Source organism: Rhinichthys klamathensis, unplaced genomic scaffold (genome assembly GCF_029890125.1).
Source record: "Rhinichthys klamathensis goyatoka isolate OS25496 unplaced genomic scaffold, OSU_Roscu_1.1 h1tg000011l_1, whole genome shotgun sequence".
In the NCBI taxonomy this organism is placed as follows: Eukaryota; Metazoa; Chordata; class Actinopteri; order Cypriniformes; family Leuciscidae; genus Rhinichthys; species Rhinichthys klamathensis.
The window spans coordinates 8,861,461-8,875,770 of record NW_026606564.1 but is presented as its reverse complement, the minus strand read 5'-3'; the positions used below and the strand labels follow the sequence as shown (position 1 = coordinate 8,875,770).

General features: G+C 41.6%; 1 protein-coding gene across 2 annotated transcripts in view; it reads right to left on the bottom strand.

Moving 5' to 3' along the window:
- phlpp1 (PH domain and leucine rich repeat protein phosphatase 1) overlaps nt 1-12,080 on the bottom strand; it is a 79,633-nt gene extending 67,553 nt beyond the window's left edge. For both annotated transcript variants that reach the window (XM_056264804.1, XM_056264803.1), the window contains exon 1: nt 10,773-12,080. In XM_056264804.1, the coding sequence (XP_056120779.1) occupies nt 10,773-11,943 (1,171 nt within the window). In that variant the 5' untranslated portion in view covers nt 11,944-12,080. The remainder of the gene's footprint in view (nt 1-10,772) is intronic.
- Nucleotides 12,081-14,310: the final 2,230 nt, after the last annotated feature.

Genomic DNA, 14,310 nt, shown 5'->3' with positions numbered 1-14,310 from the left:
TACGTAAAGGGTGGTTCTACCACATGTACATTTACTTAGGTTTTTATACACACTGAAACGTACAATCTTGACAGCACTAAAACGTAAATTATTCACTTTTAGACTTACAAATGTGTACGAATCTTTCGCAATTCGTGGCATTAATATTTTGATTCTATTGTATTCAGTTGTCATATCAATGACATGTTTTCAGTCATTAAACGCAGTTAACTCATCTACTTGAATGAAATTATAACATTTCGCTCGGTTCTGCGACTTCCGCTGCAAACTTGTTTAGAAGGATTACATAATGTTAAACTAGACAACACTTTAAACAATTAAAATGTTAATAGTTCACCCAAAAATTATATTTCATTCTGTCATTAATTACTCACCCTCACGTCGTTCCAAACCCGTAAGACCTTCGTTCATCTTCGGAACACAAATTAAGATATTTTTGATGAAATCTGAGAGCTTTCTGTCCCTCCATAGACAGTAATTAAATTACCACTTTCAAGACCCAGAAAGGTAGTAAAGACATCGTTAAAATAGCGACCAGAATACTTTTCGTGCGCAAAAAAACAAACAAAAATAGACTTTATTCAACCATTTCTTCTCGTCTGTGTCAGATCTTCTACGCTATTTACATTGTAAATACAGTGCAGCATTTCGAGCTCTACGTCAGAACGCCGGCTCAGCATTGACTGACACAGACGAGAAGAAATTGTTGAATTCGATTTGTGTTCCCGAAGACGAACAAAGGTCTTACGGGTTAGGAATGACATGAGGGTGAATAATCAATGACAGAATTTTCATTTTTGGGTGAACTATCCCTTTAACCATTGTTTAATATTTATTTTGTTTGCCATGGGACCCAAAAGGCATTTTCTCAGTATAGCCTAGTCCTATACGCAGTGACTGACAAAAGAACCATACAATTAAAAAACACGCACAAAAAGTAATCAATTATGTGTGCGCTGTAATCCACATCTTTAAGTCGGGTTCACTTCACACACTGCACGAGTTTGGCCACGATTTGGCCGTCTGAGACCGATTTTGCAAGACCTATAAAAGATTCCTCTGATCCTAGGCTAAAATATGAAGTCTTTGATCGTTAGTTTGACGTGTTCACAGACAGCCGATTAATGACCGTTGCGATCAAATTTTCAGAAGATTTGTCTCACACAGTCCTGCAGTGTGACTTTTCCCACGACGGCCGTCAAATTGTCTTCGTTTTTTTTTTTTTTTTAGACAAGCCAAGACCAAAATGAATGTTAGAGATTTCTTTGTAGCCACCGTTTCAATGCACATAGACAGTATAAGAAGTGGACAGAGCGATCTCATTGGAACTCAGTTAAGACAGTTGAAGCCCATTTTTAGCGATTTTTGAGCACTTCCGTTCCTGACGCGCAGACTCAAACCGACTCAGACTAAGCTTGATGACGTGAGCAACCTGTCTGAGTCTGACAGACGTTAATCTTCTAGTAGCTGTGCGTGAAAATTGCCAACGTTAATCTTGCAGAGACGGGGAACTTGAGCAAAGAGTTCTTTGGCGTGAGTGAGCAGGAGTAAGTATTCTGATTAATTATTAATTTGTATAGTATTTATTTTAAAATGTGCTTCTCCCTTGACGGGACGTCCCCCCGATTGCCTGCGAGCTTCTCCTCCTGTCTGTACGGTAATTTCTGTACAGCGCGACAGAGAGTCAAGTGGTTATGACGCAATCGTTAGCCTATTTTTACAAAAACTGTTTCTACGGGGCCATAATGTAACATAGAAGGTAATGGAGCCCTTTATACATTGTCGTGTTTCTTTAGAAATAAATAATGGACAAATGGAGTCTTTAAACGCCTCAGATGTAAAGTTATTCGCTGTCAAAGTGGTGCCAAAATGAATGGTAGTCAATGGAAATGCTAACGCAAGAGAAGTTCTGCTACAAGATGGCGGCACCCGGCCGGCTTCAACTTCCGGTCGATGGATTACCCCCTTGCTAATGCAGCTCGCAGCTCTTGACTGTCGTACAGTCTGACAAGCGACACTCGTAAAGGACTTTTATAAAATCGCACAGTGCGCACCCGGCTTCAGTTTGCGAGGAACAGACCCAAATTCGAGTCTTTATTCAGCGATCTTCCTCTCCATTCTCAGCAGCGACTACAAACGCGTTCATTACAAACTCCAAAATTGCTTTACAACACGTTTTACGGCAGCGATATCAAACGCTCTCCAGCTCTCATCTGCTTCGTCACAGAATGGCAAATACCCTTTACATACTGTTATAACTTCAGTGATCTGTGTCAGTTGATGTGCGTGTTTAGGGCATAGACTGTAAAAAAAAGATGGACGACGCCCCTTCGCTCTTGTCCATTGGAGAGAACTGAAGCCGCCAGTGTCCCGATATGGCGCTGACATATTGGAACTTGAGTCAGCGCAGTAGCGTTTTCGGGACCAGTCATGCGCAGTCGTGAGCAGGAAGTAAAGCCGCGAAATCAAGGCCCCGCCCTCACTCACGCTGAATCAATCGCAAGCACACGCCCTGCACTTTTCTTAAGTGGCCTTGTCTGCTCCGTTCCTCTCCAATGATGTCTGCTGATTGCAGTACCTCGTTAAAATAAGGTAAATACAACTACTAACCACATAGTCAACATTATGAAAAAAAGTCCGTTGGTGCTTCAGTGACTACTTCACACAGAGAACCTGTCAATCACAGCTGTCAATCATGATGTCACAGCACCGTTTTTATAGCATCAAATAACTAACTAAAAACTAACTTATTTTAAAAACAAACACTTGAAATTACATCAACGTGATAGAAACTACAGTAAATGACAGAAACTATCTTTAGAAAAAAGATATGTGTAGTGTAATTTAATTATTTAGTTGGTCTCACGTCCCGTTGAATAACATGGGGAGGCGGGGCTTATGAGCTATACTAAGACCGGCCTCTGGGGGGCGATCGAGACGTTTTGGCTTCACTTTTGAGGGCTTGGTTTAGGGCTGTGAAACGATTAATAGCGATTATTATCCAAAATAAAAGTTTGTGTTTACATAATATATGTGTGTGTACTGTGTATAATTATTTTGTGTATATAAATACAGACACATGCATGTAGTCACATCCAGTGACTAACTCATATTTAATTAATTTTAAATATAAATATTGCATCAAATGAATGCATATTTCATTTCAGACATTTTGTGTATTTGCTCTTTTTAAGTAAATATCTAAACGTACATGGTTGTAATGCTTTGGAATACAGACCTAAGGCTGTTCTCTTTTTAAAAACCTTTTAAATGATATCTAATTAGTCATTTATGATTACTAAAATATGCGATAGGGAAAAAGGCGCTAAAACAATCATGCCTGAACTAAGGTTAAGCTTCAGAGGTGGTGTGATGGATGTACGAGGACAGTTGCAATTACAGTGCATTTATATTGATGACAGCCAGTGGCATCAGATCCGCGCACACACACACACACACACACACACACACACACACGCCGTGTCCTCTAGGGTTTCTCACAGACAGCTCAGCACAGTCACAGATGCTGCTGAATCTCCTGAAATCTCATCTGGATCCAGATGCTCAATACAGCAGTCACACACACACACACACACACACACACACACACACACACACACACCATCTGAGCCTCGACTGCATAATGAAGCAACACTTTAACCATTAAAAGAAACCATTCTGGCTTGACAGCAGTGTGTTGATGTGCAGGCTGTTTTATTAAGTTATTATTAATTATTGTGGGTTATATGAATTTTTCTGGTGGCTTTTTCCCCTTTCTTGCTACGAAACAGAAAAGATAATGCACGCTTTAAAAAGACATCACAATAAAGATAAAGGTCTTTCAAAGTTGTTATAGTAAGTAAACTAAATAAATCATTGAGTAACAAAATGTTCTTAGTTGTATCTTAAGTGAAAAACCTTTCATATTACAGCTAATTTGGATTTTTTAGTTTATGGTGAAGTAAAGTTGTAAATATAAGGTGTAAGGAGTGTGTTTTCTTTACAGTTATAGAGAGAGTGAGTGAAATCACCTGAATGCTACACAAGAAAACGGATCAGAACAACCTAGAAGCTTTTTATGAGACACACTGTAAATGACTGTACTGTACTGACTCATGAAACACTGCAGCAGTTTCTGAAACGTGAAAGTGACGTGCGAAGGCCAAGTATGGCAACCCATACTCGGAAATTAGTGCACACATAGGAGAAGTGAACACACACACACACACTGCAAACTGTGTAAAAAATAAACTTGTGTGTGCAGAAAATGAGATGTGTGAGAGTGTTAAAGAGCAGGATGACACAGTGTGTGTACATGACACACACACACACGTGCCTGAGTGGGTCGAGATGTTCGTCAGAAGACTAACACAGTTACGTAACAGACAGAGTGAGTATGTGTTGGTGAAGAGAGCATGGCAGAGAGATACCAATTAAACATGACAAAAAAATACTGCAAAAATAAATCAAGAACTAGCTTTAAAACATTTGTCAAGACAAATGCTGGCAAAAAGTTGGAAGAAGTTTTAGAAACTTGAAGTTTGAAGGCTTTAAAGGGCCATTCATTCACACAGAAGCGTTTGAGAAGCAGGCAGTGGGATGGGGGGAAAACGCACAGTCTCGAAAGAAAGAAGATAGATAGATAGATAGATAGATAGATAGATAGATAGATAGATAGATAGATAGATAGATAGATAGATAGATCTATTGGTCAATTTTTTACAGGTCCAATCAGCGAACAGAGGGAGTGTCTGAGAACGATGACGTTGATGTCGTGCGCTAGTTTGAGTCGTCATACGTCACGACCAAACGTCAGCGATTGGTTATGGCAGATCCAATGGTTTTAAACTTTGACAGACTAGTGTCATATATCATTGAAAAGGACTCAACTAGCAGAATACAACAAGTATACCGTAAGTGTGAACCGTAAACACATGATGCTTTGCGCCATGTTTTGGTTTGTAACTTCCTGAAACATTAGTGAAGCAGGCCCGGCTCCATAGGGGACCCACACCACACATCAACCCATCACACAGTTGGTGGATTAATCATATCAGATAACAAGCTGGAAAACAGTTAATAACCTGTTCAATTCATTGGCATGATGTTTCATATCTATGGAAAGCACGCTCTTGCACACACATACGAGACGGAGACGTATACGCACAACATTCGCCTGCACAGAAGCTTCTTGTCAGCGCTGCCCCACGACTTTATCAATACAATGGTTTTGCATATCTGCACCCGTTCCCGGCCGAATGTAGGCGTCAAGTCACGCGACAAAAAGTTTGACAAGCGTTTCTGTTAAGAACAATTAAACTTCATTTCGTTTTTTTGTAAAATTTCATTCATTTCCGTTTCTTGAACCGGTTCGGAGCCCTTAGATATTATATGTGTAATAATCTAACAAAGTTGTTTTACAGGTTGACCAGCTTTATCAGTCATATCTCAAAGAAACCATGACATGACTTCAAGAACATTCAAATGAGCCTTCAAGAAACTATTGTTTCCTGTTCTTGGGCTCATAAAACAACACCTTATGATCAAATACAGTATCAACATTTGAAGAGGATCAAAAAAGTTCATCAAAGTTGTCCTACGGGTCCTACAAGAACGGGTATTGTTCAAAATTCATGTCAAACTTCGCTGAAAAGGTTTTGATCCGCCTTAAATTTTGATACTGTATTTGATCATAAGGTGTTGTTTTGCTGACTAGTGTAGATTTCTTCTATCGAACAAGAGCTAAACTCTAGGCTAGAAGACCTATAGCCATCAGTCATTCATCATATCATCATCATGCACTGTGTTTTTTGACAGATCTGCAGGATAAGTACGTTACTTAGACATTCTAGTTAACCCATTTAGGCCTAAAACGCCTGCTAAAAAAGGCCCTTTTATGCCTAAGTACTTTTCTGTAAACCCCCTCCCAAAACCTTAGGGTTTCCAGAAATATTTGTCAAAATCTAAAATCTTAATTTCTCAGTCTCTATAGCAGATAAAAACATGATAAAAACATCAAAATGACGCAGATGCGTTTGCCGGTCTTAAAGGTAAACACACACAGATGTGTGATCCGGTTTTAATGGGTATAGCAAATAAACACGAATGAACAATAGGTGTGTTGAAAGATACAGTACAGCTTACCAAAATGTTAATGCCTCATACATAATATCGATCAATCTGTGTTTTTCGACCGCGGGAAGAGGTCAATAACAGCTGGAGAACGATGTCCCATAACGTTACATTTACCTCAGGAAAGCCATTTGAGGAAAGCACATTAGTTGGCCAGACAATATAGAGAGAGAGGAGTATTTTGCTGAATATGTGCACTATATTAAATATTTATTAGTTTTACTTATATCAATAACAAATTGTAGCATTGTTATTATAGCCTAGTAAAAACCACATTAGATTTAATTTGAGTTGTTATTTTTAACCTTTAATAATAATACCAGCTGACAGTGCTCTCTGTATGTTTACAGCATTAGGTGAGATATTAGTTTTTTCTTGAGAAAAATTAACTACTGTACGTAATATTTATCCAAATGAATCGATATTGATTCAAAATCGGAAATCAATCACAGGAGTTGAATTGAAATTGTGAAAAGATTTGTGTCAAGCAATAATAAAAGCAGTAGCCCAGTCATTGTACCATGTACACATTATGACATGTTGTCACTAAACTTAAACTTTTGTTTAGTTACCAAATGTTTCGACAATCACACACACGTCCTGCGTAAATGCTCGTTTGTCTGCACATAATGTTCAAAATATCGTATTTTCATGAGCAATACAAATGTTCTTATTTATTGTTCTATTTATTTTATACTATTGTACTATTGAGACAATATCAAGTTTGCAGTAAAGCAAAGATGTCATTATTTAATTTTGTAAAAAATATTATTTTAATTTGAAAAACACTGTGCAGTAGTTGTTGTTGAAATACACATTTCAGCATCATCACTAATCTGTGTGTGCATTTCCCTTGAGAACCAAGCAAGTTGACTCATGAACCCATTTGTTTATTTTATCGCAATCGCAATATTGACCTCAATAATCGCAATATGACATTTTCCCCAAATCGTGCAGCCCTACTTAGACTGATGTAACACATGATGCAATACACACTTCAGTGAGCCGTACATGCCTGACATTCCCGAAGAGTCTGAGTACACACTTCGCATGCCTTCAGATGGGGGAGGGAACGAGCCTTCGGACACCTCTGACCCAATGCCAGGAACGAGGAAAACACTGGAGGACACACTGCGCGTTATGCAGACTCAGAGTGATGACTGATGGGTCTAATCAGGTGACCGGCCATTAATCCTCCTCACATGAGGCCCGCAGCTTTAATCTCGCCAACATCTGCCAAGATCCCAGACCAATGCAAACCTTTACGTCAGGCTCGACGACAGAGATTATCGCTATCATTATCGACTATCGTACCTTTTCCATGCCCGCGCACTGAACTGTTCTTCATTTCATAGAGTTATTATGCAGAAATATGGCGCCAACCAGAAATTAAAATGTAGCTTTTTTTCAAGCTAGTGTTTGTTTTTCTTTCCCCAATTCATTTGGTCATTTAAAAAAAAAAAATGAACAGCCTACTCACATAAAAAGTTCCCAATAATATAATATAATTAGTTCCCAATAATATGTATTAGTAAGATGATATGTAAATGTTCAGGTTTAATGCAATGCAATACAACAGCGATTGACGTTCCTCAACAGCCGGATGGATGTTTGACAAATGATGTATTGATCTTCAAGTAAAGCTAAGTTGCTTCAGTCCAGTAAGTGCTCATCTTGAAATCACAACATCAATTATTCTTATGTTTGCTTTATTAAAATCTTAACAAAAAGATTTCACAGCAAGAAGACTGAAAGTGGTGGACATTTCAAAAATGTATAAACTACCAAATCATGAGGCATGAGGCAGCAGAATGTGTGTGTGCAACAGGTTTTTCAGCAACATTTTGATTATTTAGAGGCCTTAGAAATGTGCGACACAGTAGGTTTTCTAGGGTTAAAGTAAGTGCAGCCTCTGGTTAACACTGTAAAAGCCTGCAGCTCTTAACCCTAAGACAACGGCTCCAACAGTTGCTAAGATCCACTCCTGCTCCCACAGCCCTTTCCTCCCCCATGCGTGTTCCTCACAGCCCTGTTTTTCTCAGCGGCGTGAATGAAAGCGCTTCCTGAAGCCCCACTGTTGGCCGACGGGCCAATGGACGCTGGCGTGAGACGGTAAAGGGAGCGCGAGCCAAGAACAGGCCGGGCGAACAGCATCTAAATATCCAGAGCCCCTCTCTCTTCACCCTCCACTGCACCAACACAGCATTCAGCCTTTCATTTCAATGATAATGAACAGACCGGAACAAGAGCGCCGTCCAAACGACAAGAGTGGCTCACAATGGTTTTGTGGCCATGTCATGTGCATCCGTGGGAGCAGAGAACGGTGCCATGTTTATTACCAGAGAGAGTGAGAGAGAGAGAGAGAGAGAGAGAGAGAGAGAGAGGGAGAGAGAGGGGGAGAGAGAGAGAGAGGGAGAGGGAGTGAGAGGGAGAGCGAGAGAGGGAGGGAAATGGAGAGAGAGAGCGAAAGAGAGAGAGGGAGGGAAAGGGAGAGAGAGAGAGAGTGAGAGAGAGAGGGGGAGAGAGAGGGAGAGAGAGGGAGTGACAGGGAGAGCGAGAGAGGGAGGGAAATGGAGAGAGAGAGCGAAAGAGAGAGAGGGAGGGAAAGGGAGAGAGAGAGAGAGTGAGAGAGAGAGGGGGAGAGAGAGGGAGAGAGAGGGGGAGAGAGAGGGGGAGAGGGAAAGGGAGAGAGATCCATGGGAACATAAACATGGAGAATTGTGAATTCATGTAGTTCTTCTTGCGGCTGCTGAAGTTTTAGAGACAGCTACTGCAGGGTCATGTTGGGCATTGAATCATCATATAGGATCAGTGTCAACATCAACTCATGCTAACTTTCCAGCATGTGTTTTTAAAGTTTGTAAACACTTCAGTGAGGTTAAATTTGCAAGGTTATTCGGTCCAAAATTATATTAAGTGCCTTTAACTATTAGTAACATTTAGGTCCTGTTTACTCCTGTTATTAAGATGCGTTTTGGTCGATCGGATGGGAAGAGAACGACGCTAAATACAGGAGTAAACGGGGTCTCTTTGAGCTTGTCCACTTTCCACCACTTCCAGATGTATAGAAAACTCATCCGCCCGGATTGCTTTCGTAGTGTAAACGCTCATGTGGTCGAATGTGTTCAAACTGCCACAAATGACCGTCTTCTCTACGCCAACTGACCTAATGCGTAACATTATGGGAAGCGCAGTATGGGACAGACGGGTTTAAACTTGGGCTGGAGACCCAAGTTTGGTTTGAAGACGAAAAACGTAGCAGGCACAATGTTCTCTCATCATTCCTGATTTCTAACACACACTCACACACACACTCAGGTTCAGCTGGTCTCACGGCTGTCAGAGCAGAAACGAAAGCTGCTGCTCGTCACGTTTTTCTGTTTTCTCCTTTCACGTTCATGTAAATTGTGTGAGCTTATGTCGTCCATTAGATGGAAAGATCTGGAAAAGCCCATACATTCACCCGCCCATAGACCCTCCCCTCGAAGAAATCAGTCAGAAGAGATTGAAAGTGGACAAAAGAGACGGATTAAAACACCAGGTGTGAACGGTCATGTGTCTGCCTCGTCTACTTGTGATCCGATCGACCAAAACACATCTATATACCAGGTGTAAACAGGGCCATAAACTAATCATTTGATTAAATGCAATGTTTTACATTGTACTGTATGTAAAAAATACCTGCATGCAATTCATTTCTGTAATCGCATCTATAATTGCACATTGTCCCTTTCCTTGCCCCATTATCCCTGTTCCTAACTTCACCCTAGCGTATCCCATCGCAATAGCAGCAAGTGTTTCGCAACACAACACAATAAGCACATTGTGCATAACATTTTTTGTCAGACCATAATAGTTAAAGAGACACCTAATATAAAGTGTGACCAGTTATTCATTTGTAACACAGGTTTCTGAAGTAAGTAAATAATTAAGCACTATTTTTGACATGCACGTGTCATATAACAACTGCTTGACCGTGACGTCACGTGACCTCAGTGTCAGCGAGCTGATCTCTCCAGTCAAATCTTCTGCATGCACATGTAGTGTTTCCAAAACAAGCTTGCGCACTTTGCAAAGTAAAAATTTCTATAAGGAGTAATTCAAAGCCATTCCAAACACAAATAAAGATCTCTTTAACGCCTGAAACTGCTTCTCCTGAGATAAAGCCGTGCCTCACGTGTGTCTCCTTTAGACTGTCAGAGGCAGAAGCTCAGATTTGTGCCAAGCTGTGCCAAAGTCTGCAAATCCCTCTCTAAACTGAAACACTTTAGATGCTCGCCACAATATTCATTTAGCCGACACCTTTTCCCAAATCGACGAATACAACTCAATGAAAACTACTACTTTGGGCGACACATTTCTCTAGGAGGTTTGAAAGGGATTTGTCAGACTGTGACTTCTCATACACAGAGAAGGTGAACCGATCTCGCCTACGTCAACACGCAGAAACTTGTGTACATGAGCCACAGTCGCTGTTTCTACTCTAAATTCAGGAGTCATTTCCATGAACACACATCACCAGCTGACAGCAAACTCTTCCTGTGTGAATGGGGGACGATGGGACCTGCCTCACGACTCCTCTCTCACACAGGCCGTAAACATGAAGTAGTAGTACAACAGCAAAAGCATCAGTTGTTTACCTGCGTAGAAGCGCAGGAGAGATCCCAGCTCAGTGTTCATCCCCTCCTCCTGGACCCGCCACGGGTCCTTAAATCCCAGTTTAAAGAGAAAATCATTCTGGATCTGTAGGGGCCTCTCATCGGGGCCCAGGCGCCGGGCGGCCTCGCCGTGCAGCTGAACATACAGGGCCGGGCCGGGGTCCGAATCGGACGGTGTGCCCGCTGACCCCGGACTGTGTCCGAGAGCAGGCGGTGGGTCACCGGGCACGGGCCCTGGCAGGACGGGCTCCGTGGGACAGTCCAGCTCCAGCTCGTCCGAGGAGCTTCCGTACGTGTCCAGGCCCTCGGCGGCGCTACTGTCGAACGCGGACGCATCCGTGCCCAGGATCATGTCGTCGCTGAGCGAGTCCCGGTGCTGGCTGAACCGGGCCCCGGAGCTCAGCTCGTCACAAGCACTGCTGGTCTCCACATCGGACCCCGTGAACCTCTTCAGGGAGTCCTCGTCCTGAGGGGACGAGCGGTCCACGCTGGCCTCCGAGGGCGTGTAGATGTCGTATTCCTGCGGGTGGTACGGATGGTCCTTCTCCAGGAGCAGGAGGCGTAACCGGTCACCGGGCTGATCCGGGAGGCTCTCGGTCCCGGTGTGAAGGTGCCGGAGCGGGTACTCTCCATCGCAGTTCCCGTTCACGTCGGTGGACAGGTAGCTTTTGGCGTTCAGCCTCAGGACGGAGCACGTTTTGCCGCCGGCCTGTTGCAGACGCTGGGCTATCTCGGTCGCGGTGCTGTCCACGGTGCACAGAACGGGCCGGGCCGGGTGAGACCACGCCAGCAGCCGGTCGTGCACGTGGATGGAGCCCCGGCGCAGGTCCTGGCGGACCCACTGTCGGTCTGACAGCTGTAGTTGAGGACTGGCTCGGTGTCTCAGCAGCGTCTGTCGGTCCAGACTCCGGCTGTGAGATGAGTTTATACCGGACACGTGCCTCTTCACCCTCCTCTTCCTCAGCAGCAGACTGGAGCTGCCTTTACAGGCTTTGTTTACCATGTTGAGCTCAGCTGGGCTCTGGCTTCTGGTCCTGGGATGGTCTGAGCTCGTCTGGTTCGATGCTCTCTGGCCTTCATCATCTTCTTCATCTGCTGTGCTTCTCAAGGCCACACTCAGAGCGCTGCTCTTCTTTAGTTTAACACTCTCCATCCTCACAAGATCATTCCTAGTCCATTTGAGCGGAGATGTGAGCGCCGCACGACGCTCCTGAACGCGCGCGGAACACGCAGTTATGATCGCGCCGCTCCGCTCGGGATCAGATCATGGAGTCTGAGAGCGAATGACGCGAATCTCGCGAGATGCGCGCGAGAAACACGCGAGAATTCACGTCGCTCTGAATGCTGAAACGAAAGCGGAGGACAAACGTTGCTTTTTTTAAAATAATATCCTGTAATTTCTATCGGCATGTCGTATTTCCGTGCTGTTCTTTGGATGATAAAAAAAAATGAAAAAGAGGAAGTCCCTGTAAGCTCGAAGGAATAGCAAACCATCGCGAGAGTTCACTTCCTCAGGCTGACACTCATGGGATGTGATGTGAACCTAGCGAGTAGGCTGGAACTGGTTTTATTCGGAAGCTGGTAAGCTGTGTGCGTTTGTTTTAAACTATTTTCTCACTCGTTCTCACAGTATCACTGCTTATTGTACAGTAATAAATAAAACGAGCGTGGACACACCCCGCTCCACGTAAATCTCGCGGGAATAGAAACAGTTAACGCCCATGAAGCTGCTATTTTGGAGCATCACTATTTTGAACTCATTCAAACATGAACATATTTGATTATTTTTCAACTTAATTTTCACGACGGGACACTAAATATATAGTGTCGCTGATTCGCTGTCACCCTTTATTTTTTTGGAAAGAGAAATATTAATAAACTCTGCAAGTAATAGGATGTGCGTATCTTCGACATACAACTCCATTTCCCGTGATGCACTGCGGCGTGGGTTTTTATTGGTGCGTCACAGTCACTCATGTCCATCCGTTTATGTTTCTGAAATATAAATCAGTCGCAGTCGTCAGTTAAATAACAGTAACACTATATTCAGTAAGCTGAACACATAACCAGATTTATCACAAATAAAAAATCAAATAAAAAAAATGAACAATGTATTGTTTCTGCATATTTTAATATCAAAGTGATTGATTATGGTCGCTTTTATTTTAATAGTCTATGATCGTTGGGAATGTTTTTAGTTTATGTATGTTGGTTTTGATGAATACAAAGTAAAGGATAAGTGCGTGAACTGAATTTAGATTTGCCATACCAGGCAGACAGAGCTGCAGCAGAAGTGTTTTACTGCCCTCTATCGATCACACAGAGTCACAGACGAATAAACAGTATCAAGTTCAAAATACGGACTAGGGATTTCTTTTACATCGTTACAGAAACGTGAAACGTAACCATCGAAAAACCATATCTAACAACAAAATAAAATACAAATAATGGAAGATTGAAGTACGCCACTGATATGAACAAGCTAGTGGAAAAAAAACATGCTAGCAAAAAGCAAAACACTGAAAGCATTATTCAGTTAATTATTTGTTGTAATAAATTACAACTTATTGAAATAATACGTTTATTCTAAAATGTATTAACATTTGTATTTAATATATAGTATTATATAATTGTAATTAATAAAATAATATATTAATAATGAAACTATGAAATGAAAAAAAAACTGAGCTCTCTACAACATCGCGCGCACAACTGGAGCATGTGACTGCGCGCGCATGTCCATTCCGCGGCAAAGAACAACGGTCTTTTTAGAGGTGAGGTAATTATTGAATTACAATAAATTAAATGAATGGTTTTTGAAAAAGTTACTCTAGATAACAAAGTTACGTAAATGACTATTAAAATCATACCTACGACGTATATTTTGACACGATAGTCTGACAGGAAAGTCTTTGAGAGGAAACCTTTTAACGATTATGAAGATTGTATGACAGTTGACAGAATACTAACTTAACGTTACCTGACAGGATAAAGTGTTTAATAAGACACTTTAGTTTTTACTTTAAAAGGAATTATTAACTTTGAAAAGGTTGACATAAGATTTTATGATAGTCATTTATGTGCTTCCAGTGCGGAAGGAAAGTAAGTTACACACAGGAATTACACACACAAAAAATGAAATATGAATGTTCATATGAAATTAACACAATATTATAAAGAAAACGAAAAAAAGTAAGGTAATGTAGGCTACAGTAATAGAGATATAGAAAGAAAAATATATTAATAGTAATAATATGTTTTGATGCAGTTACCGGTATGTGGGTATAAAATCATTTTAAATCTGTCCTGTTGGAGACTGTTAAACTATAATCGCATTAAGTAATTTCTGTCCTGTCATGATATCTTAATGTTTTAAAAAGTAATTGGAAACATAATGAAAGTCATCATAACTATTCAAGTTTTTTGTATTACTCTGAGGATGGCAACCCACTACAGTCGCCGTCTCGCCGAGCCCCACTTCAGATTAAGTGTGTTGGGGCCTGCAGGAGCCAAAAAGCTT